Raw genomic sequence first — 27,617 nt, forward strand, 5'->3', positions numbered from 1 at the left:
TATTTATCTACAAAGAATAACATTACAATTTTATAAAACATATATTGGGATCCCTATTTAAGAGCATTTCCAATTAAGACCAAACCACGAGTAAGTATGTTGTTTTAAAGAACGATTTCTGTTTTTTATCGCAATTAACAATAAAGATCACATCGCTAATCAAATTTAATAAACTATACTTTTAGTCTAAGTTTTTGTTTTATTCTTTATTCTTATGTTTTATTCCACATTTAAGACATCTGATAATCCAATCGCCATTAATTAATACCAAAATTCTGCTGTAATTACCTGATTGAATAATATTCGGTCTGTCAATTGATGAAATAATAATTTTGCCTTGTTTAAATAAACAATAATAGAAATAGAAAAAATAGGATGGCACTTGTAAAGAAATGCTATACCACCGCATAAATACAACACCAAAGTGGACACAGATGTAGCAGATGCGTTTTTTGTTTGTTTCGGAACTTTGGCGTCTAATACATGCGGGGGTCAAGGTCATATGTCAGCACGTCAAATGACAGACAATGTAGAGATAAGTCTAATGTTAAGATATGAAGGCCATAGTATAATAACTGGTTTCAAATATAAATCAAGTTTTCTTACTTGATAAAAACTTTGTTATATACTAGTGTACTAAATAGCTGTAATAAGTTTAAAAATATAAAAATACAATTACAGTTATTTATCGTAAATGATATTATTTCAATTAAGCATTTACTATTTCTGAAAATATATATACACATTTACGATTTAAAATAATCATTATATACATAGTGGGAATCATAACGTCCTTAAAATGTGCTCAAATCATTTTCTAAATATCACAGCAAATCAAATACCTCCTTTGTTAGAGATCATGACCTCAAATAATTGCATAAATATTCTGAAAACAAACATCTCTCTTGCAAGAGGTCGACTCCAAAATGTGAATTCCTTTTTTTTTTAAAAAATAGCATAACATCTACACATGTATAAAATACATTTTAATATGAGTTGTTTCCCTTTTGTCATTAAACTATAATATGAAGAAAAGCAATGACTTCCTGGCGCAGGGCAATGTTGAACCTGAAACTTTAATTTGGATTATCTTAATAGAGGTTTACTAGACAATGCTACATGCTAAATATATAAGCTATAGCCCTTGTAGTTTTGGAAAAAGAAATCTAAAACATTTTCGAAATATACATATAGGGAAAACACATAATCAGCGCGGCGGTTAAATGTTTTTTCGAATTTTTGGGTGTTGAATTACTACGAATTATGTGATAGATGAGTAAATTATAAATTAAGTAACATATTTGATTTGAAAAAAAATTACAATCTGTTAAAGTTTATGTATACTTCGGACTTATGTTCTGCCATTATTAGATTAAATATTATGACATATTTTTTTCATATTTGTATTTGAAAGATACACATGATATTCGACCTTGTTAATACAAAATGACGGAAACTGTCTAATGTTGGACGCTGTCATGAAATATGTTAAGGCTCAATAACAATGTCAACTAAAGCCACAGTCACATTAGAGCTTACGACCAGTGAAGACCAGTTCACGATCACCAGTGACCTCTGGTCGCGGACAATCTTTAAAACGTCTTACGACGGTCATCGGTGATCTTTGACAGTCGCAGTTTATCTTATATAGGTCCCGCGACCAATTTCAGTCGTAGAGAGGTTTTTGAGCTTGCACAAAAACCTCCTTGCGATCAAACAGGTCGCTAGTGATCTTAAAAGGTCTTAAGGCTGTCGCACGATGGTCGTTCGGAAGTGCGACAATCTTACGACAGTCTTTACAAATTGCCACTAGTCACTGCTAATCTTAAGTAGTCTTTAGTAATCGTGTGATGGTCGTACGACAAGTTGTAGGTGATCGCATGTTATGTCACGGGTAGTCGTAAGTAATCCCAGGCAATCTTGAGACCATCGTACGTTTACTTATGACCTGTCGTGCGATTGTCAATGATGACTTGTCTTACGATACTCGCAAAAGTAAATTTATCTGTGCAAAAATGGTTTTGGTCGCAGACAATCGCTGATGATCGTCAGTTTTACAAGTCACCGGTGGTCGCAAGTAATCGTAAGCTCTAGTGTGACTGGGGTTTAACGAGACCTACTTAGAATTATGACTGTTTTGACTAAGACCGGTTGGCGATATTATGAGTATCTAAGTGTACCTCGTACTGCATCAGAAGCGATGTTTTTCCCGCCTCCGGATCAGTCATCTTCAGATGATTGTAGATGGCATGAAAGTTGTCCATATGTGCAGGCTCTGATGGCAATACAAGTGCTTCTAACACTGCACAGTGTAAATACTTGTACTGATTCTGTAATATGTCATACAAACATTGTAAACATTCATTTACATCAGGAAACCATAGATGGGTTCGACTGTCTCAACTTTGAAAATTGTATTTGATTATATCTGTTTTATGTCTATTAGTTTTGTCATCATCTTGAGCAAATTTGCATAATTATCATGTTACAAATTTAATCAATATCTTCTCTGCTCTTACAAACCATATTTATAATAATGTTTTATTATTAAAACAACTAGCAATCATTGTATTAAGGATTACAAATAAGTTACAAAATGTCCGCATATATTACGCAACATACAATATCTGCACATTTTGCCTAAATGAATATACATTAGTTATTTTGATTGTTACTTGAGATAATTTATAAATATAATGTGATTTTTTTATCATAAGAAATAGTATGACACCATCCACTCAATACTTCTATCAGATTAAAGTTAAATATACAATACAATACACCTTTGTTTGCACCATATTGACTCTCTGTTTTCTAAGGTCGTCAACACACTTGAATACATCTACAAACCCATAGTCCTTTCCCATATCACAAAGAACGTCTAGTCCGATAAATGTTCCAGTTCGACCGACTCCGGCACTACAAAAGCATTGCATTATCAAAACTATATTCTCGTATGAACCTTACTTCGTAGCATAGAAATTGTAGAGAGCGTAAGCAGCTTATCCCTAGCAACGATATTTTCAACGTTAAAAGTATTAGAATTTTATGTTACTTTTGTAAACAGATATCCTCAAATCAAAGATTCCGGTCTGAGTCGGCAACCAGTGTAAGGTGCTTATAAAAGCAACATGACATAAATTAGTTTGCTAATCCTTTATACCCGCTCGTGTAACAATAATGATAAAGATAATAATAATGATAATAATAAATGTAATGATAAAAAGTAATGATAAAAATAATGACGATATATACAAATTATACGAGTTGCGATTTAGAATTTGGTATAAAATGAGCCTCTTGCGATAGTTATTTAGAATATCCCCATAGTTCTTCATCGGTATAGCTAAACATTCTGATCCACGAGATTTTTCAAACATGTATAAAATTCTGGAAAATAGGAGTTCTACATATCAGAAATTACATTTTTATTATGAAATATCTTGAATATCTTGTCTTACCTGCAGTGGACTAGCCAAGGTCGTGCCTTCTTTTCATCATGATTTCGGACTTGATGCCAGAAATGTAACAAACATGACGTGCTTCTTGGCACATCTTTGTCCGGCCAAGCAGTGAAATGGAAATGACCCAAAGTTCTTGCCCTGTCAGGTTTGTTCTAATAATTGAATATTGAGACAAATATTTAAACCCTTTTAAAAACAAATCAGACCATATACAATGTATGATAGTGCCTCAGGTTCCTGGACGTGCATTATTTTATACACGAACGGGCACCTGAGTAGAACCACTGACATACCGTTTGCTAGCTGGATATCTACCTCACACACGGAAGAATTCAGTCTCATATGGGATTTGAACCAATAGCAAGAGCAAGTAGTTGGAAGTCAACGACCTTTACCCCTCGGCCACGAACGCCAAAAAAAAAACGAATTTAGTAATATAATACAATAGTCTTGGATAATACAATTACTAAAAAGACAATACATTGAACAGAAAAGGAGCACGAATAATATGACACTGTTCACACAAACTGCTAATGATTACTCATAAACATGTCACGTTTACCGACATCTGAGGTATTACTCAACTAAGTTACACAACAAATGAGTCACACTCACCTTCTGATGTATTTTTAAGCGTCGAATCGTGAACTCCGCGAAAACATCCTCTAACTCTGACAAAACAACAATGTTTCCGTGTTCAACAAATTCTCCAGCTTCCGGCCAGTACTTAAGACACTTCATCTATACATAATTGATATTAAAATATATTCCTGATTCACTTACTGACAAAGAATAATTATTTTCTGTTCTTTTATGAAATTTTTTATCTCATTTATCTATTAATTTCCTTGTACTAAATCACAAAATGCTTTATACACGCATTTTTTTATTAAGTATCCACTGTTCAAAGTTATATATGATTTAAATGTTTTATTATGTTTTGAATAATAGTAATACATGTATGAAAGGGTGCAAAATGAAGTAGAAATTTCCAAAAGTCCTTTTACCAGGGATTGACAATGACATGTGTTAAGAGTAAATTGAACTTTCATTTGAAGAGTATTATTCTCCTTATCTTGTTTCATCAACAGAGTAAAAAATACAAAGAGGAATATTCCCCTAAACATCCGAATCAGAATCAGTTTTATCTTCACAAATCGTTCCTAATGGGTATATTTTGGTAAAAACATTTCAAGGAAGAATATTTTAAGTCTTCGGAATATTCCTTTTAGCTTTAAAAGAGGTAAATTAACTAATAAAACATATTTAAAAGTAGCTTCCTGCTCCATTTTAAAGTGAACGGTAGACCAGTAGTGCTCAACCACGTGGTGAAAAGTTGCATTTAAAATTTCGAGTTATCTTCATTTATTTAAGTACCCATACATGTAAATAGGTAATTAAAAAAATCCAACAAACTTTGAAAATATTGGTGTACTTTTTAAGTATTTGTACGGTATCATGAGCGAAGAAATAAAAGTATAAAACGTAGTTTAATCATTTTAGATGTTTTTTTTTTGTTTCACACTAACCTTCCCTTCTTCTGTAAGATTCGTTAGCATAACAATTGTTCGAACAGTTTGCTCCCATATCATCCTCCAAAAGTCACCGAGGGTACTCGAGATTGGCCCTAAAAACAGATATATGAGCCGCGTCATGACAAAACCAACATAGTGCGTTTGCGACCAGCATGGATCAAGACCAGCCTGCGCATCCGCGCAGCCTGATCAGGACCCATGCTGTTCGCTACCAACTCTATTACAAGTAGAGAAACTGATAGCGAACAGAATGGATCCTGATCAGACTGCGCAGTCTGGTCTGGATCCATGATGGTCGCAAACACACTATGTTGGTTTTGTCATGACGCGGCTCAATTATTTACTTTTATCTATATATACCTGTAAAGTATACTTAATTTCAAGGTGCTAATTTACAATTCTAAAAAGTTCTTCCTTGATACAATAAATAATTATATCATATATCATGCATATCAATGTAAAGTTAAGGACCTTTCCAGTTACTAACATTACACTATATAGGTGAGGGAAATAGGGAATTGTGCTCCATTAACTTAAATGCAAAACTCAACTCATCGAACATTCATGTATGTAGATTTATTATACAGATTGTTGATAATTACATAACATTTTACTTATTATTACCTTGGGCTGCGATGTACGACACCTTACCAGTATTGCCCTGAAAACATATCATCAACAACAAACATGAGTTATTCGAATCATTACAGTACTGTAACATTAAAACTCAATAAACCCGACAGAAAACTGCTCATACCTTTGTATTTAAAGTTCTGGATAGGAAAAATCTTTATAATTCTTTTTGTTTATTCAGTGGAATCTATTTTTTCGGTTATGTTATTTAGATGTTTTGATGTTATTTTGATCACAATTATGAAATAAAAAAGTGAACGAAGTCTTTAATTATGTTAACATGTTCCAATTAAAAGAACCTCAAATATGAATAGTGGTTATAGGTTTGGAATATCAGTTATATCTAAACTTGATAAAAAAAGATACTTTTGACCTAATTGTTTTAACGAAAAGAAAGTGAAATGAACTACATTTTATATTTTCTTATTGTTTATTCGAAACAACAAATGCTATGATTAAGATATGATTAGGTTACCATTATTTTAGATGCATTGATATAATCAGAGCCTGGCTGGTCAGGAAGTGTTCGCAGTATCACTCTCGAATGATCATCTGAAGAAAGAAATGACAGACACTTCATTAACTGTATAGAAAAGACTGCTGAATATAATAAAATTTAACCAAAAAAATCGTCGCTCATTTATTTAAAGTAGTGGTATGTAAGTAAAACTCCTAGTTCTTGTAAATTAGGAACGTGATATAACTATACAATGGCGATCACTTACAGTATGTGAATCTGTGAACCATATAATATTTTAAATCAGTCAATTGTAACTTTAAAGGTCTTCAAACATGGCAATCTTTGCCAAATGAAAATAATAATAATAATAATCCTAATAACTAAAAACAATATATCTTAATATCCTTAATACTAAGTGCTTATCTCTTCACTTGGTGTAATGTAAATAACAATTGGCATTTTTAAAGCTATAAATAGAGTGTAGTTTCAATCAAATCAAATCAAACGAAAATATAAATAATCTTTTATCTCTGTGTATCTCTTTATACATAGTCATTTAATACTAGTTGATATAAAGTTATTATCATGTTTTCGCTCTACAGTTGTATCTTGATATTGAAAACGTGTTAGAATTAAATTGTGTACCCAAAAATGCATGGCGCGTTTACTAGAGTGCAGGTATAAGTTACCCGCACTCCAGTTACCGCAATTTCTGTCGGAGATAAATAGAGAGCATGTTCAATCTGGGGTTAACTTACTATGACGACAAGGACAGGAATATTGATAGAAAAATCAGATGCTCTTATATTGGTTAATTAATTCTGGGCTTTCGTATTGTGCCATGGTTATATTGAATATGAAACTATCTATATTGTGTGGAACACGAAAGACACCAAAAGCGCTAAATATGAGAATGGTTAAAACATGAAAGCCATAGGTATATTCAAAACAAGAAAGCCATTGGTATATTCACCGCAAACAAAGAGCGAATGAATATGTTTGAAACGTGTTAGAAACAATCGCATTCGTTCCACCAGTGAAGAACGTTCTTTTTCACGTGTTTTAACAAGAATGCTGATTGATATATCAAAGAAGTATACTTTTTATTAACACACGCGGCAAGTATTTTCCATAGATTTCACACCACCTTATTAAATATTTATAAAAACAATATGTTTAATCAAACGGTCCCGCTCTGAATACCAGCATGTAGTTACATGAACAATGTACAAACCAAAATACTGTGTATCAAAAAATGTTGGATACATGTATTACAGAACTTAACAAATGATGATATTATGTTATGTGAAATAGGAACTACAAAAATAACAATGTTCGCCAGTCTAACAATATTTAAAAATCGTTTTCTGTTGAAATAATCTGTTTGAAAAATACTTACATGCATACATAGCTTTATATCTGTTCTTGCAATGATTCTTTGGCTTCGTGGCAACATCAGAGGCATACTGCATGCCGTATGGTATTTGCTGAAAGTTTCCATAAATGTTTATTTAAAAAAGTAGATATATAATTATGCATAAATTGGGAGCAATATTGTTTAAGTTACAACAACCTGTGTAGCCTTTTAACATATCCATAATCTTAAACCATTCATTAATGAAAACTTAAAGTGTATAAAGCTTTATATATTCTGTACAAGAAATTGTTTCAATTTTGAAAAAGAATATGTGATACTAGTATAAATTATTGCCTACAAAGTGAGTCGGACATTGCACGAAACTATTGCTGAACGGTTAAAACACGTCTTAAAACGCATCATAATATTTAATTCACGAACATGTTATCTTGTTTACCATATGAACTGTATTAATACTTGTTTAATAACACAAACAATCTTTGACAAAACTATTTCGACAATCGATTATAAGTTTATGTAAACTTATTAAATTTTCAGGTTAATTAACTTTATAAAATAAAAATATTTAATTTGATACAGTATTTTTTCCTTTCACAACTGAAATAGTCAGTCTAGGAACAAAGTGTGTTTGAACAACAACTTAAGTAGTCAATCATTAAAATCATTAAAAATATAGAGAAGAATTTCAAATCCTAAAAGTTTTCAGGGTCGAAATTATTGAATTTTGATGCATTATAGACGAACAATACTTGTATACTTAAAAGTAACTCGTATTGAAAAAGGCAAAAGTTTTAACAACATTATTTATATTTATTTTACATGCATGGCCAAAAGAGATGCTCTATATTTACTCGAATAGTGCTGTACTTTTGTATTTTATCTGGTTATGTTTCAGTGAAATATATCTAAATCATAATGTTCAATAACACTATATCATCTTTATGAATTTATTTTACCTGAAACTGTTGAAAGAAAATATCTGTGTTTGCTAGTCCAGATCTCACATACGTTTCAAACTCTGACAAAAGAACTCCTTGTGCAGTTTTAGGGATACTATATTCGACCTCTACCTTTCTTTCTTCAATAAACGTACTTTTACCATTACCTTTATCTGAGAACAGAAACAGTTAGTGTTTCTTAAAGTATTTGAATTATATTTATTTCACAAATGCAGGTACGTCATGTAATAATGACTTATAACACTGCAACCAAATGTTAATCTACCTCTAGCTTCTGAATTAAATTCTCCTACCAAACGAATTTGAATGTCGCTTATCATGCTTATTTCAAAACGTAACTAATAAACAGACCCATCCTTATAATAAATGGAAACAAAATTGCTTTGTTCTCATTTGTATTAAAGCTTTTATCTAACTGCATCAGTGTTTATCTGCTGGGTATTTCGAATATACTTAGTTAGAAGGCAGTTGTGAAACTTATCAATTCAAAATCATACCATTTGATACTGCATTGATTTCCCGCATTTTATGCACCAGCTCCGATGCATTGACATACGACACGCTGTTGCTTGGTTCTTCCAGTTTTACATTTGCCCTGTCATCTTTAATATCTCGATTGGTTTCGGTAACAGTTGTTAATTCGTTGTTTCTCCTTCTTTGAAATGAAAAGACAAAAATATATCTCTCCAGGAAGCTAAACAGCAAGACAAGACAAAAGTTACAGAATGACATTTTGTTGTGATTTTTCTATTTATCTTCGCCTATTTTGAGTATATTGTCGTAAATTAATGCACGGTGTGTGTCCATATGCGCAGGATTATAATCACGACAGCCAATGCGAGAAAAATAACATCTTTATATATTCTAATATGCTTATAAAAAGAGAATTTTATAAATATGTTGAGTGTAGACGTAATATATGACGTTATTTGACGTGTAAGCATTATTTTTAAGTCGTGCATGTATCGCGTGATATTGTATCTTGACTGCATTATCTGTTTGATAAGACGATAGTGTAAAGGTGTAAGAATGCGTATCAAACTTTTTTTACATGTCGTCAAACCAGCAGTAGACAATTTTTATCCACCATAGTAACGTAATTAAAACCACAATGTGAAACATTCACATTATAGTTTTCTTGAATTATGTTTAACCATTTATGTTTAACCAATAACCATTTTCGTCCATATACAATTAAATGTACCACAAATATTTTGTAAAACATATGATATCATAAATTAAGAAATTAAGGTATTGTGTAAATCAAAACGCGCTTTTGCCAAGACAATGTTTTCCTTGATTAAAATACGTTGAAGATAAATATTTAAAAGGTATGCAAATTTGACCAACTACTTTATTACAATATTCGAATGCATCAATAAACAAATAATCGTATAAATTAGATAAATAATCATATCAATTATGTGTCGTCCTTACTCAGTATTTTGTTTCCTTCTGTATATGAAAACTGCGAGAACTATCAACAATACTAAAATAACAAGTACTGTCAAAGCACCAACTATTCCGGCAGTTCCAGAGGTGTCGCCAGTGAATGGTGAAAAATCTTCAATCAACGCTGAATAAGAATTAAAGTCATTTAGTAATAGAAAAGAATGCATTACATACTAAATCTATTTCTTCATATGTATTGCTAAAAATACAGAAAAACTGTACAAAATATGAGTGTGTCATATTTGAATCCGCTTAAGTCGGTGCTGCAGGGCATGGACGATAACTTGCATGTATCAATACCATTCACGAACAGGTGTAATTAAACAGAGCTTGTTCCGTGTTTTATTTTGTTATTTTAAGCGTACTGTAAGCTTTCCTAAATTCTCTTGTTTTTAATCAATCAGGAAAACTTAAAATATACTTAAGTTTCAATAATATAACTTACCTTTGTCACAGAAATCTCCTGACCAGCCTTGAAGGCACTGATTACACGTCCCGTTCATTTTATTACAAATTCCATCACAAGTCTGGCTGCAGTTGAATACACAGGAATTACCGTATGTCCCATCTTTACATTCTTCAATATATGACAACCAAAATTTAAACATTATTTTAATACCAAAAGTGTTTAAAATGTGTTACTTTGTTTAAACCAGTGCGAGGGTCATAGACGGTGTCTCAACTCAGTCAAAATAAGGCCCTATCCGAGCCTTCATCATTTTCAGTTCTTCTTAGGTTTTCTTTAGGTAGTCCGTAATTTCTATTTTACTCAAGATTCAAGTCATTTCTCGTACCAATCATAAACAGACACCGACAGAATATCCAGCTTAGTTTTAATATAAAAACAACTAACCATAATTATTGATATTACAATCTGTAAAATATGCAGCTTTGTAAGACATGTAAGATCAAATTTTATCAAAATTAGAAATAAGATTGAAACAGCATACCAATGTCACATTGGGATCCATGATATCCTTCTTTGCAGCCATTTAAGCATGTGCCGTCCACGTTATCGCATAATGCACTGGCCTTTGACCATAAGCAGTTGTTGTTGCATCTATTCTGACAGTTTTTGCCAAAAAATCCATTGTCACATACTGAGAAAAAATCGATTAGTCATTCTGTTTAGTTTGAGTTAAAAATAAATACAATTATTTGTCATGGAACGTTGAGGGCCTTAAAAATTGTATTAAGGACGATGATTTTCTTAATTTTGTTGTTAACTTTGACATTATTTTTCTATGCGAAACTTGGCAAAAAGATAATGAGATATATCAAATAGATGAATTTGAATGTGTGACAGTACCAAGGCCTGAAAGTTTGAAGTCAAAAAGGGGTCATGGAGGAATTTGTCTTTTTTACCGAAAACAATTTAAAGAGGGTATCTCAGTGATAGAAACAGATACTAGTGGAGTTATGTGGATTAAACTATGTAAAATGTTCTTTAAATTACAAACTGATATTTATTTATGCTGCTTGTACATACCACCTAGTAATTCCATATATTATACTTTACATGAAGAGGGTTTTTTTGAAGTCTTAGAAAAAGGTATTCGTAAATACTCTCAAATAGGTCAATTAGCCGTAATGGGTGATTTAAACTCTAGATGTGGTAGTAAATTAGACTACGTTCAAAGTAGTTCATATTTTGAGAAATTTATTTCAACTATTGAACACAGTGATGATTGTGATAATAATCCTAACATTCCCCATAGATTTTCTATGGATACAGTTATCAATACACACGGGAACAGATTATTAGAATTATGTCAAAGTAGCAATATATGTATTATAAATGGTAGGGTCGGTGACGATGCCGGTATTGGTAGTTACACGAACCTTTCACCGAACGGCAATAGCCTGATTGATTATGCATTATGCTCGCACGAGTTGTTCCCCCTTGTTTCAAACTTTATAGTTCACGATTTATACTCTATATCGACACATTGTCCTATTGAAATAGATATAACTGTAAATCCTTGTACAAATTTATGTTCTTGTAATAATAGTTGTTTTTATGATAAAATCGTATGGGATGAAAATAAAACTGATTGTTATAGATCTGCTATTTTATCAGAATTATGTAATATAGATAATATTGTAAGCAATATTGTATCGCAGGAAATCGGTGTTAATGATGGTGTATTTCAAATATCAAATATTCTTTACGACAAAGCATTTAATATTTTTGGTAAGAAGTGTTCAATTGAAAAAAATAAGAAACATGAAAATAAAAGAAAATATAAAAGTCCCTGGTTTAACAATGACTGCGAGGTGGCACGGCGGGAGTTTAGAATAGCTAATCGATATTATAGGAAAAACAAATCTTCTGAAAGCACAATGTTGTTAAAAAACTAAACGCAATCTTATAAAATTTCAAAAAAACATAGCACGTGCAAAATACAATATAATCGAAAGCAAAATCTACAATATTTAGCGAAACATCAACCAAAACATTTTGGAAAGAAAAACGTTAAATCAAAAATCAACAGCGAGTGATATTATCAAAGAGGATTTTTTAGAACATTTTAAAACCCTTTTTTCAGTAGACAATGTATTTAGCAATGATGAAACAGAGAGTAATTTGGCTGAGGCTTGTTTAGAAGAGAATGTTATTTTACAATTAGATAAAGAGTTTACAATATCAGAAACTGAAAAAGCAATTTCATCATTAAAGTGCGGGAAAAGCGGAGGTGTTGATAATTTTATCGTTAATAGAAGAGAAGCTAGGTCACGAAAATGCCACAGAAGAGATTAAACTTCACCGAGCTCATCGTATAGGTAAATTCAAGCCTTCAAACAATAGACCAATTGTAGCAAAATTTGCTTATTTCCCAGACAGAGAAAGGGTGCGCATGGACGCTAAAAAATTGAATAGACCCTACGGTATTAGCCAACAATTTTTAAAACCCTTTTTTCAGTAGACAATGTATTTAGCAATGATGAAACAGAGAGTAATTTGGCTGAGGCTTGTTTAGAAGAGAATGTTATTTTACAATTAGATAAAGAGTTTACAATATCAGAAACTGAAAAAGCAATTTCATCATTAAAGTGCGGGAAAAGCGGAGGTGTTGATAATTTTATCGTTAATAGAAGAGAAGCTAGGTCACGAAAATGCCACAGAAGAGATTAAACTTCACCGAGCTCATCGTATAGGTAAATTCAAGCCTTCAAACAATAGACCAATTGTAGCAAAATTTGCTTATTTCCCAGACAGAGAAAGGGTGCGCATGGACGCTAAAAAATTGAATAGACCCTACGGTATTAGCCAACAATTTCCGAATGAAGTTATGGAACGCCGCCGGAAGCTGATTCCGATAATGTTAGACGCAAGGAAGGCTGGGAAGGAATCCTACCTAGTAACTGACAAACTCTACATTGACGGACGCTTATACAACGACGAGACTTCCGGTCTTAGATAGGACCACCACGGAGCAGAAATCAGATGTGTTTCATGGAATATAGAAGGCTTATCTCAAATAAAAAACAATTAACTCTGATTTCACGAATTTTATATCAAATTTTGAAATCATATTCTTAAGCGAAACATGGACAAATAAATCATCAAAAATAGAATTAAATGGGTATAAGTTATATCATTCTTTCAGAAAATATCAAAATAAAAGAGCTAAGAGAAGCAGCGGTGGTATATTAGCATATGTTAAAAATTCTATCGTTAAAGGTGTGAAATTGGTAAAAAACGATGTAGATTGCTTCATGTGGTTGAAATTAGATAAAGAATATTTTATGTTGCCTAATGATGTTTATATATGTTCTTTATACATTGCTCCAGAAAATTCTCCTGTTTCATAATATGTTATGACTGTGATTTATTTAGAAGATTAGAAACTGATGTACTTTTTTATCAAAATAAAGGGAGTGTATATGTTTTGTGGGGATACAAATTCAAGGACAGGTTTAAAACCCGATTACATAAATCATGATGATATACAGTTACCGGATCATGGTTATTCAGACATTGACTCGTATTTACCGCGAGCGTCAACAGATCACGTATCAAAACCGGTTCGGGAACAATTACTTGATCTTTGTAAATCCACAGAAATTCGGATTGTAAACGGACGACTAGATATGGATTATAATATCGGTAAACCACAACCTGCTATACATATAACGGAAACAGCGTAATTGATTACCTGTTAACTAAGAAATGCAATTTTGAAAACATTTACTAATTTTCGCGTTCATGATTTAACAACGCACTCAAATCACACTCCGGTTTCATTCTCATTAAAAATTATGACTTCACCGATTGAGGCAGAACCACGTAAACGCACGGTTTATAAATGGAATCCTGAGTATAGAGATGAATTTATTCGCGATATTTCGTGCGACGTTGAACTACTTTGTCAAAAATTATATGAATGCAAACAAAATAACCATGATCCTAACGAAATGGTAGATATATTTACTAAATTCCTGACTGATAAAGGAAATGTTTATTTTGAAACATGTCGTTCGATCTCATATAACACGTTTTTCTGCGATAGTAATAATAATATAAACAATAAATGGTTTGATGAAAGTTGTAAACAAAAATATATTGCTTATAAAAATTCAGTATCGCAATTCAATGCTAACAAAACTGCCGAAAATAAAGAGATGTTATATTGCAAAAAGAAAGATTATAAGTACCATTGTAGAAAAGTAAAAAGTAATTTTAATAGAAAACAAGCAACAACTTTAAAAGAAATGAGGAATAAAAAGCCAAAAGATTTTTGGAGATTATTTAGTAAGAAAAAGGCAAATTGTTTAGATGATAGTATTGAAATGGAAGAATTTTTTAATCATTTTAAGAACCTTACATCAGAGTTTTCAATAGAAGAAGATGTTGAAATAGAAACTTTTTTAAATAACTATGATAATTGTGAAAACATAAATTCTACATTTGATGAGTTAGATGCACCGTTTACTGTTACTAGAATAAGAAATGCAGTTAAACTTTTGGGGACGAATAAAGCTTGTTCGTTCGATCATATTATGTACGAATACTTCAAAGAGGGAATCGATATTTTAGATAAACCTTTGGAAATTTTATTTAACTATATTTTAGATAAACAATGTTTTCCTAAATCATGGTCAAGCGGCATGATAATACCTGTTTTAAAAAGGGCGATTCAAGTTTACCTACAAACTACAGAGGTATTACTTTGATAAGTTGTTTTGCTAAATTATTTACTGTAATAATAAATGAACGTTTGAAAAAATGGGCACTTGTAAATGATATTCTCACTGATGCACAGTTTGGTTTTAAATCTAATTACAGTACAGTTGATGCTATTTTTCTCTTACATTCTTTTATTGAAAGACAGCTTAAACAAAAAAAGAAATTATATTGTTGTTTTTGTAGACTTAATGAAATGCTTTGATTCAATATATAGAAATGCCCTTTGGGTCAAATTAATAAAGAATGGTGTAAATGGAAGAATTTTTAATGTTATTAGATCTTTGTATAATGAGGTTAAATTATGTGTTCGACATATTGATACATTGTCAGATTTCTTCAATTGTGATGTCGGTCTATTACAAGGGGAGATAATTTCGCCCATTTTGTTCTCACTATTCGTAAATGATATAGAGGTGTTTTTACAAAATGACAGTAATTCATGTTTAACATTAGATCAGTTATCTATCTACCTATTACTATTTGCTGACGACGCCGTACTTTTTTTCAGAGACGGCAGACGGGCTACAGCAAACATTAAATTAGTCAAAAGATTATTGTCAGAAGTGGAAATTAAAAGTGAATGTTAAAAAAACAAAGGTTGTTATTTTCAAGAAAGTGGGGAGAATGAATAGAGATGAACATCTATATTATGATGGGGAAATATTAGAAATTTTTTCATGTTTCAATTATTTAGGTATTGTTTTTTCTAGTGGTGGATCTAATGAATGTAACTAAAATATTAGCAGACAAAGCTTTTTACCATAACGAGAGATTTAGAAGTGCTTGTAAAAATTATGTTAAATCTTTTTGATTCTTATGTAGTATCTATACTGAATTTTTCGAGTGAAGTTTGAGGTTTTATTAAAGCAGAAACTATTGAAAGAGTACATAGAAAATGCATGAAATGGTTATTAAATGTTAAAATCTCTACTACAAGTTCTGCTGTTTATGGTGAATTGGGTAGATTCCCTTTATATATAGATAGAGAAATAAGGATTGTTAAGTATTTTTTTAAAGTTACATGATGAAAAAAAACAATAATTGTATTTTATCAAGTACCATAAGTAAATTAAGACAGGATGCTGAAGATAATAATGTTGTCAATTGGGCTTCAAAAGTAAGAGATTTATTACAAAATGCTGGTTTTAATGATGTTTGGTTGTTTCCTTCTTCAGTAGATATAAATAAGTTTACAGTAATTTTTCGTACACGACTTCAGGATATATATGTTAATAACTGGAGACAGGATATCTCATCCAGATCTTCACTTTTATTATTCAAAGAAATAAAACCTATTTTTGAAATATCAGAATATTTAACAAAGATAAAATGTCCAATTTCAAGATATACTCTTGCTAAATTACGTTTGTCGTCTCATCAACTTTTTATTGAAACTGGAAGACATAGAAATATTGATAGAAATGATAGGAAATGCCAACTATGCCAATGTAATGATATTGAAGATGAATTTCATTTTGTATTAATTTGCTCAGCTTATACAACATTAAGGAAACAATGCATTCCTAGATATTATTATACACGTCCAAGTATGTTAAAATTTACTGAATTGTTACAGTGTACAAATGCAAACATTCTAAATAAATTAGCCAATTATTGTAAAAAAGCATTTGATGTTCGAAGGAATTCATTAAATCATTAAAAAAAAAGACATAATAAAGACTCATCACTAGAATGTACTCAAACATATATTTAAAGAAAAAAAATGAATTAGAAATTAAATACAGCAATATATTTATATATATGTATTATTTGTATATAATAATCTATTAATATGTTATATAAAATGTCACATTACTTCATGTATGTAAATAAATGTATGTATGTATGTAACGATGAACTGTAAATGTTCAAGTTAGACAAATAAATTTTCTGTTCTGTTCTGTTCTGATAATTTAATAAGTGAGGTTTTTTTAGAGTGTAAAGATATAATTACACCAACCCTTTGTAAATTGTTCAATTATATGTATATAAATTGTGTTTATCCTGAAACCTGGACAAAAGGAATTATTGTTCCCGTGCCTAAAAAGGGAAACTCTAGTGATGTAAATAATTATAGAGGCATTACTTTAACTAGTGTTTTTTTCAAAAATATTTTCAATTATGTTAGATTCTCGCCTACGAGGGTGGGCAGAAAGTAATAATTTGCTGTCCGACTATCAATTTGGTTTTCGTAAAGATAAAAGTACTATAGACTGTATTTTTGCTCTTAACTCAATAATAAATAAAGTAATAAAAAATGAAAATAAAACATTATATTGTGCATTTATTGATTTTCGTAAAGCTTTTGATGTTGTTTATAGGAATGGTATATGGTTAAAACTAATAAAACACGGAGCGTCTTCTAGAATTGTAAATATGTTAAAAGTCATGTATGAAAATGTTAAAACATGTGTAAGAGTAAATGGCTCCTTAAGTGAATTTTTCGATTGTAACACAGGCGTTAAACAAGGAGAACCATTATCTCCTCTGTTGTTTATATTTTTTATTAATGATATGTATGACTTTTTATACGATGACAATATAGATTTTTTCTCTATGGAAGATTTAAAATTATTTCTTTTATTGTTTGCTGATGATACTGTGTTGTTCTCATATACAAAAGAAGGATTACAAATATTATTAGACAAACTACATTTATATTGTCAAAACTGGGGAATAACTGTTAACCCCGACAAGTCAGTTGTAATGATATGTAAAAAGGGCAATAGACCTTCAAATGATGTTTTTCTTTACGATAATAAAATTCTTAATATTGTTAAAAACTTTGTATACTTGGGTGTAACAATTTCATCAAACGGTAGCTTTAATCAAGCACAAAAATGTTTATCTGAGCAAGCCTTCAAGGCTTTATATGCACTCAACTCGCTTTTTGATAACTTGTCATTGAATGTTTCTGAAAAAATTAAACTGTTTGATTCTATGATAATGCCTATTCTTAACTATGGGTCTGAAATATGGGGCTTTCATAATTCACCAGATATTGAGCGAGTTCATAAAAAATTTATGAAGCAAGTTTTAGGTGTTAGACAACAAACATGCAATGCTACCGTATATGGTGAATTAGGTAGAGTTCCCCTTCTTGTTTTACGTAAGATTAGTATTGTAAAGTTTTGGTTTAGAACTGCTAAGAATCCAGATTCATTTTTGTATAAACTTATGATGATGACAGATAATAACAATCAGTTTGTTAATAAATGGACCAATGATGTAAAATGTCTCCTTCAAGACTTAGGCTTTTCTTACTTATTTGATAACCCACATTCTATTTTTCTTAAGTCTATTATCCAACGTATATATGATCAATATTATCAACAATGGTTTTCTGAAATTAATAATTCTAGCAAACTTGATACGTATAGTTTAATAAAAAGCACGTTTGGAAAAGAGAAGTATCTTGATTGTATTATAAATAATAAATATAGAATAGCCCTTTCACGTTTTAGATGTTCTGCTCATAAATTAATGATTGAAGAAGGAAGATTTAGAAATATTGAAAGAAATCAACGATTTTGTTTAAAATGCAATATGAATGTAGTGGAAACGGAATATCATTTTTTACTTGCTTGTCCGTATTACATTGATCTACGAAGAGAATATTTACCTAAATACTACTGCTCTTGGCCAAATGTACACAAATTTAAAATGTTAATGAATAACTCACAACAGAATGTTATAAAGAAATTATCTCAATTTATTTACTATGCAACTTTAGCTAGAGAAACAACTGGTAGCTAATTCCAACTAATTTCAAACATTAATTATAATAGTCTTAATATTTATTTCATGACTGTGATATTATATATGTAATATTACTTTTCTCGTATTTAGATCTTTTATGCATTTGTTAATATGTTTATATGTATGTATACACGCCATTATTGTTTATGGCAATAGACATTATGTTTGTGCCTTAATAAAATCTTGAATCTTGAAATCTTGTCAACCTGTATTCAACCATCATAAATTATCACGGACATTTCAGAACGTAAAAGTAACATTTTATTAAACAAATCTAATCTAAATGTAATTTAAGACACATTTAAATTTATGTTTAAAGGTAAATATTCTTTCGTCTTAAAACCCGATTTTTAACTCGTCGTTTCGAAGAAAAAGTCGTTATATCACGACAAATGGCAGATGTGTGATTATGGGCATTATATTAATCTGAAAGCTTTAATTTTAGGTTATGCACCTTTGAAACTATGACTGTTTTGTTATTTGTAGGATTATTTCAAAACTGTCAAAGATATCAACATGAGAATTGTTATACTTGATTATGATGACAAGGCACATTTGTAAGATAATAGACAGTATCCTGGACGCAACCTATAAAATAATTATATAGGTTTATCAAAATGTTTTCTCCTTTATATATATAACATTCTATTGACAGGGTTAACACTTTACAGTCGAGCTTTCATGTGTGTCGGTGCTATTGTTTGGGAGAGGTTACACCGCTGTTAAAATATGTCTTTACTCTATTCATGAATTTCTTATTACTTCAATGATATGAAAATAATTTGTATACCTAGCTTGTTATTAAATATTAAGAGCTACCTTCCAAAAACCGAAACAATGGTGAAACAGGTTTTGCATTCATTAAGATTCAATTGAACAGAGAAGGTCTTTATTGCTCAGCAAATCTTAGTGTAATTATAATTTTCAAGAACTAACCGATTCCAATTTTTCAAGTTGGACATTCAATAAGTTATCAACAGAAGAACAAAATGTCATCTGGTTTGTATCAGGGTGCAGAGGAAAACCCAACCCCATCCAGATGAAAGAAACATCTATTCTTTTTTAGAAAATGAGCGTGAAAATGAATGTGTAAATTCTAAAAGCGAGACTGTAAAATTTATTTCCAATTCAATTGTTTGACTTTAAAAGTATATGCAGATAGTGCGGTAACCTGGATATATATCAAGTTTTCTATACATTGAATGCATTGGGTAAACGACTTTTTTTCAAACAAATTTATAATAAATCAAAGGGCTGCAAGGTCTGTTGTATTTTCTTATCTTTGCAATCTAAATGTACTGTATATCTGTATGTATTTTCCTGTATAAGTTTGATACATACGACATTTCGCATATTCATATTAACTTGAGTTGCATCAAAAATCATTGATGTTCATTTTTTATGACAGCCATACTTTATACTTGCATATAGTTGCTACTTCCTTAACAAAGACGCTTAAAATAGTTGCCTCGACTGGGATTTGAACCCCTCAACCTCAGACCTCTCACACACTAAACTAGCGCGTTACCTCTGCACCACGGAGAAGTTATACGAACAAAGCCTGAATACAATTAAGTGATTCTAAATCTAAAATTTCCATTACATTTCGGGTTTGTAATCCTTACTAATTTCGAGGTATTTTATTCACGATAAACCTGTTGTTAAAAATTAATGTAAATAATTTAGAGAAAATCTTCTCACCCAAACAGTCCGACATGAACAATCTATGTATTCCACTACTCGACAGTCAGATTTATTTGTGTAGCATTCGGTTATCAATATCGCTAAAAATAGCTTTTTCATTGATTAAAATTATATTCATCCGCGTAATTTGTTATTGTGCATTTATTGACAATTCTTTAAACCAACGCTACTTTTAAACTTTGAATGCGTTGTAATTTGTTGGATACTTGTAACAAAATAAAAAAAAATCTTTTTTTAAATCGCTAGTTTTAAGCTGTTTTGAGAACTACTTGTTGTTAGGTTTGTCGTTAACCACTGTGTCAGATATTGAATGTAAGCTTTGTATTTCCTAATCTTCGACCAGAAACTACAAAAGGGTCTTTCAGATACCCTGCTTAAGTTTGATAAAAGGATTAAACAATAGGCGAATGTTGTAACATGGAAAAAAAATATGATAACCAATGTTTTTAAGTTTAAACCTAAACTTACAGATAACATGGTAAATCAAAATACATATTTTTTCTGTTTAATTAATTATCGAAATATTTCTAACTAAGTTCGTCAATATTATTTTGCATTTTGTCAAAATATAGCTCTAGAAACAAAGTTCGACCCACCTCGGGGCAATTGGTTTTCGTAATATAAAATTTTATATAAACACTTAATACATGATCTTCCCTGAATCCTTAAAGAATAGACCTTAGATATTTAGCATGGCGTATCTGCTAGCGGACCTCTACCAAGATTGTCCAAATTATCACAGTGGCGACATTGGGTTGCCTTATGTTAATTGTCCTTATAGCTAAAATCTTCCACGTTGATCTAAAAGTTTTGAAAATAATCATTAAAATTCGTAAAGTCTTGTGCCTAGTGAAAAAGATATTCATAAACATCATGTAACTCACATTTTTTATGGTTTTATATAACAAATATGATGCTCAAATGAAGATCTACAAATAGTGTAAGTTCCGAAAAGCGCTATTTGTAAAGATATTACCGAATTTACATTTCATGTAAGTAAAGGCAGGTAATTAGAAATTTATTTGCGATAAAATCTTAGCCAAAATTTGAGATAATAAATGAATGCATGTATTTTTAATGATAACTTTTAATGCGTATAAACATTTTCAGTACATATTTAACATTGTCTTTGATGTTTGGAAATTTTATTAAAAGAATAATTATATACATATATAAAATTTCACTTAAATGTTGTTACATCCTTTATTACAATATACAGGATCTTTAAAATTAAAACGTAAATGGAGCCTGTTATATCAAATTTAAAGAAATGCAGTTTTATTTTCTGATATCTAGACTGGTATTGATTGAATGTTATTAAACAGACATGACAATGAAAGCAGAACTATGGCTGTTATCATGTCTAAAACTATATCAAAATGATAAAGGGTTAAATGTATCAGCTGGAATAACTAATCCGTGTTATATATACCATTTTGGTCGTTTCTCAATATCATTTTAACGACGTTTTTTGTCATTAACGATGATTTTGATGATTTAAGCTTCCAAATTAAAACGATCATGAACAGCATTAAAATGTTAAGAATCTTATTTCATTTCATTAAGTCGGAATAAATGTTACTACGACTTTATATACGACCAAATTCTAATATACATTTATGGCATTACACTCTTATACATCGTTTATAAAAAAAATACCAGCGGTGCAATCCAATGTCTTCTTATAACCAGCAGCACATCCATCTTGACAATATCCATTCACATGGTTACACGGTAAGGTTAAACATTTCCCACAATCAGTTGTACAGTTTATGCCCCATTTACCATCGTCACATTCTGTAAATATGTTTACTATTTTATACAAAATGTAAACAAAATAGGGGACCGGTAATATATGTGATTGTACTTTAACTAGATTGTATATTGTGAAAGCATCATTAATGTAAACAAAGTATCGCGTTATGAATATCGCACAGTATTTTGAAATGTATTAATTACATCGAATATCTAAATAATATTAAAAATAATATGCATTACAAGCGATTTTTTATAAACTATGTGATATATCTCTTTACATACACATGTGCACGAACGAACTTCCTACGACTTTAACCCATTACCTGATAAACACGCCTTTTAACGCCCTTTTATCCCCCTTTTTGTTGTCACAAATGGTGAAAAAATGCCTTATTTAGGCCACCATCACTTGTTTTTGCTTGAGAAACGTTGTTTTAAAAAGTGACCACTTTTTCGGCGCTGCCAGAAGGGGATGTTCCCCTTTCTGTTCTTGGGTTTGAAGGGTGGCGGCAACACCCCCCCCCCCACCCCCTCATCGCCAAGAAAATTTTGGACTTGTGAGAGGCTAAAAATATAATCCCAGGCTGATCATAAGGAAATGTGTATCCAACGATGAAAAGCCCTTGACTCTATCTCTATCTCTTGAGAAGTTGCAGCACTTTGAAATCAATTTTGATGGAAAAAGTCATCGCAAAATAGTGATTTTTGGCAATTTTGAGATGTCCCCCGTTGGTATGGTAACGGGAAATTTAAGACTGAGCATGTTATAACCAAGGCAATGGTCCAGTCAACATTTGTGCCAAGTGTGATTAGTATTGAAGCAGTTTTCATAGTTTTATAGCAATTTAACTTGTAACGGAAGACTATTCAATGAAAACAGTCTTTTTTCACAAAATGATATCATACAATTCTGCAATATGGCACATAACTAAAACGTTTGCATTTATTACTGCCGTACGCGTCTATGAACAGACATCAACCAGGTTCAGTCAAACTAAACCTGGACCATTATGCATTTCGCCGTGTTTGAAGTGTATTAAAACGATCCTGTATATCATTGAAATGTTAAAAATCTTATTTCATTTCAGTTCATTAACTCGGAATATATGTTACCACGACTTTATATACGACTGATTTCTGATATACATTTATGTCTTTTATAAAAAAATACCAGCTGTGCAATCCCGTGTCCTCTTATAACCAGCAGCACATCCATTTTTGCAATGTCCATTCACATTATTACACGGTGAGGTGAAACATTTCCCACAATCATTTGTACAGTTTATGCCCCATTTACCATCGTCACATTCTGTAAATATGTCAACTTTTTTATACGAAAGGAAAATAAAATAGAGGAAAGGTTATATATATGATTATACTTTAACTAGATTGTATATTGTGAATGCCTCATTAATGTAAACAAAGTCTCGCTTTATAAATATCGCACATTATTTTTAAAGTGTATTAATTATATCGAACATCTAAATAATATTAAAAATAATATGCATTACAAGCAGGTTTTTATTAACTATGTGATATTGCTCTTTTCATCCACATTTGCACGACCTTCCCACGATATCACACAATTCTGAAATATGGCACATTATAACAACGTTTTGCATTTATTACTGCCAAACACGTCCAAGAACAGGCATCAATCAGGTTAAGTCAAATCAAACCTGTATCATTATGCATTTTGATGTGTGTGCACTTCCAAGTGTTCACAGATCACTATTTTTCACATTTCGGGATTAAATGGTTGCACTGAGAATTATATTAAAGCAAAGCGTATAAATTCAATCTCCTTTTTATGTTCCGTTTAATTTAATGTTATAAACAGACACGATAATGAAAACAGAACTATGGCTGTAAACGTATCTAAAACTATATCAAATTGAAAAAAGTTAAATGTATAAGACGCAATAACTAATCTGTGTCAAACATATTATTTTGTTTGTTTCTCAAAATCATTTTAGCAACGTTTTTCGTCATAAACGTTGATATTGATAATGTAAGCTTTCAAATTAAAACGATCCTGAACAGCAATGAAATGTTTAGAATCTTATTTCAGTTCAGTAACTCGGAATGAATGTTACCATGATTTCAGATAACCATTTATCACTTTACATTCTTATACGTCTTTTATAAAGAATACCAGTGCGGCAATCCAATGTCTTCTTATAACCAGCAGCACATCCATCTTTGCAATGTCCATTCACATGATTACATGGTGAGGTTAAACATTTCCCACACTCATTTTTACAGTTTATCCCCCATTTACCATCGTCACATTCTGTAAATATGTTATCTATTTTATACAAAAGGAAAATAAAGTAGAGGACAGGTAATATCTGTGATTATACTTTAACTAGATTGTATATTGTGAAAGCCTCATCAATGTATCACATCTTGACTTATAGTTTGAAGGTACATATTCTCTCGAGAAGAGTTTGAAGATTCAAATTCATGTCCCGACTGAAAATTTGTCATGCATAGAAGGATTTTAAAATAACGCAAATGTCTACTACGTGACAACATTCTGTCGCATCCAAAAACCACGCCCCTTCTTCAAAGGTCAAGGTCACACTTATATTTTGAAGGGTCACGCTATCGCAATTACAGATTATAGGTAACAATAATACAAAGAACAATACAAAAGCAATTTGTTACTTTCATTCTATTTTCTTTTCATAACACCTGCATGCTTAAGAAATCTTTTCGGGGGGCATTCGTCACTTGATTATTATTTACTATGTGCTATTACTCTTAACATTCAAATGCGCACAAACGTCCTACGACCTTTATATATAAAACGATTCTACAATATGGCACATAACCCAAACGTGTGCCGTCCAAGAACAGACATCAATCTGGTTCAGTCAAACCGGACCTGAATCATTATGCATTATGAAGTGTTTGACGACCCTATCAAAGTTTTTACAATTAACTGTTCACATTTTACATTTCGGGCTTAAATGGTTGCAATAAGAACTATCTTCAAAAATTGCGTGTTAATCCAACCCCTTTTTATGTTCAGTTTCAAAGGACAAGCAATTGACAAAGACATTTAACCATATGCATTTAACCATAAAAAATTATATCGGAGATTTGAGATGTAGAAATACATTTTATAAAACAAATACAATCTTAATCAATATTAACACATATTTTAATTCATGTGATAATGTTAAAGTTTGAAACCGATTTTGAACTCGATTATTCCTGGGAAAGAGTCGAGATAATAGTGAAGCTCATTACTAAAACTTTTTTAAAGGTAAATTAAATATGATACTTGGAATACATGTTAATCCCGACAAGAGACAGATGTCAGATAAAGGGCATTATTCTGAAAGCTATAATTGTGTGTCATGAACTTTTTAGCACATTTAGATTTTTTCTTGTAAACATTGAATATAATTAGTGGAATCATTTCATATAAGCTAGAATCTTGTAATACTTGGTTATCATGGCAAGGCACAGCTGTAAGATAATAGTCAATATCCTGAAGTCAACATATATGTCATTGATATATACTCCTCGTAAAAAGTAATATTTATAACAAATTATTATTGACAGTGGCGAGCGTTCACAGCGCATTAGTGCTTTTGCTTGAGAGAGGTCACACAGCTGTTATAAAAGGTGTCGTCATTATATTCATGAAGTTGTTCTTGTTTAAAAATGAAAATAATTTATAGACATTGCTAGCAATCTATTAAATATTAAGAGGCGTCCGTGGCCCAGTGGTTAAGGTCGTTGACTTCAATCCACTGCCCTTCACCGCTGTGGGTTCAAATCTCGACAGGGACTTAGGATTATTTCATGTAAGGAAGCACTCCAGCTAGCTTACGGAACGTCAGTGGTTCTACTCAGATGCTAGTTCGTGCCTGAAGTAAGGCACGGAAAGGCACCGGAGGTCTTCCTCCACAAGAAAAGCTTGAACGTCGCCATATGACCTATACTGTGTCGATATGACGTAAAACCCAATCAACCAAAGAAACAAAATATTTAGAGTTGTCTTCCAAAAACCTGAACAGTGCTGTTATATTTTGTATTCATTTTATTAAAGATTAAGTCGAACAAAGAAGGTCTTCATAACTCAGCATATCTAAGTGCAATTATAATTTTCAAGAAACATCCATGTTTTGTTTTAAATCTAAATATTTAAACTTAAAAGTATCGAAAGGTAGTGCGGTAACTGGACTATATGTATTAAACAACCACATTCTCCAGTTTATGCACTGACTGCACTGGGTATACGATTTATATTAAATTTAAAATAATGTTTTATTTTCTGATAACGATGGAACCAACTCGAGATTTGTATTAATTCAATGTTATAAAACAGACACGACAAAACAAGCGGAAATATGTATGTAAACGAATCCAAAGCTTTATCAAGTTGAAAAAAAGCTTAAATGTATTGAACGGAATAACTAATTTGTGTTATATATACCATCTTGTTCGTTTCTCAAAATCATTTTAACAACGTTTTTTTGTCATTATCGTTGCTTGATTTTATAAGCTACCAATTAAAAAATATATTGAACGGCATTGAAATGTTTGAAATCTTATTTCAGTTCATTAACTCGGAATAGATGTTACCACGCATTTACATACGTCTGATGTCAGATAAACATTTATTGTTTTACACTCTAATACATCTTTAATAAATAATACCAGTGCGGCAGTCCAATGTCTTCTTATAACCAGCAGCACATCCATCTTGACAATACCCATTCACATGATTACATGGTGAGGTGAAACATTTCCCACAAACATATGTACAGTTTATGCCCCATTTACCATCGTCACATTCTGTAAATATGTTATCTATTTTATACAAAAGGTAAATAAAATTGAGGAAAGGTTATATATATGATTATACTTTAACTAGATTGTATATTGTGAACGCCTCATTAATTCGAAATAAAGTCTCGCGTTATCAATATGGTATATTATTTTGAAAGTGTATTGTTTTATATCGAATTTCTAAATAATATTTAAAATAATATGCATTACAAGCGGGTTTTTTTTAATTTACTATGTGATATTACTCTTTACATTCACATGCGCGCGAACTTCCTACGACTTTGATATATAATATGGCACATAACTCAAGCGTGTTGCATTTATTAATGCCGTCTTAGAACAGACATCAATCAGGTTCAGTCAATTTTCAAGAACTAACTTATTCAAGTATTTCAAGTTACACTTTGTAAGAAATTCAATAAGTTTTTTTTTTCTCTTTTATTTTTCAATCAAAATATACAAACATTCAAATCATAGTACATGTAATGAATACATAAAAAATAATGTCAATTCAA

General features: G+C 31.1%; 1 protein-coding gene across 1 annotated transcript in view; it reads right to left on the reverse strand.

Annotated features, from left to right (window-relative positions):
• LOC132713103 (receptor-type tyrosine-protein phosphatase mu-like) overlaps nucleotides 1-27,617 on the reverse strand; it is a 138,191-nt gene that overhangs the window by 9,910 nt on the left and 100,664 nt on the right. The window contains exons 9-25 of the mRNA XM_060695572.1: nucleotides 26,971-27,108; nucleotides 24,449-24,586; nucleotides 23,465-23,602; nucleotides 22,195-22,332; nucleotides 10,832-10,981; nucleotides 10,327-10,458; nucleotides 9,867-10,005; nucleotides 8,927-9,084; nucleotides 8,427-8,581; nucleotides 7,492-7,579; nucleotides 6,108-6,184; nucleotides 5,624-5,660; nucleotides 4,994-5,091; nucleotides 4,080-4,205; nucleotides 3,462-3,616; nucleotides 2,784-2,919; nucleotides 2,181-2,330 (exon numbers count right to left, since the gene is read on the reverse strand). Coding sequence (XP_060551555.1) covers nucleotides 2,181-2,330; nucleotides 2,784-2,919; nucleotides 3,462-3,616; nucleotides 4,080-4,205; nucleotides 4,994-5,091; nucleotides 5,624-5,660; nucleotides 6,108-6,184; nucleotides 7,492-7,579; nucleotides 8,427-8,581; nucleotides 8,927-9,084; nucleotides 9,867-10,005; nucleotides 10,327-10,458; nucleotides 10,832-10,981; nucleotides 22,195-22,332; nucleotides 23,465-23,602; nucleotides 24,449-24,586; nucleotides 26,971-27,108 — 2,153 coding nt within the window. The remainder of the gene's footprint in view (nucleotides 1-2,180; nucleotides 2,331-2,783; nucleotides 2,920-3,461; nucleotides 3,617-4,079; nucleotides 4,206-4,993; nucleotides 5,092-5,623; nucleotides 5,661-6,107; nucleotides 6,185-7,491; nucleotides 7,580-8,426; nucleotides 8,582-8,926; nucleotides 9,085-9,866; nucleotides 10,006-10,326; nucleotides 10,459-10,831; nucleotides 10,982-22,194; nucleotides 22,333-23,464; nucleotides 23,603-24,448; nucleotides 24,587-26,970; nucleotides 27,109-27,617) is intronic.

The sequence above is a fragment of the Ruditapes philippinarum genome, unplaced genomic scaffold, assembly GCF_026571515.1.
Source record: "Ruditapes philippinarum isolate M1 unplaced genomic scaffold, ASM2657151v2 ctg3047_1_1_1_1, whole genome shotgun sequence".
Lineage (NCBI taxonomy): Eukaryota > Metazoa > Mollusca > Bivalvia > Venerida > Veneridae > Ruditapes > Ruditapes philippinarum.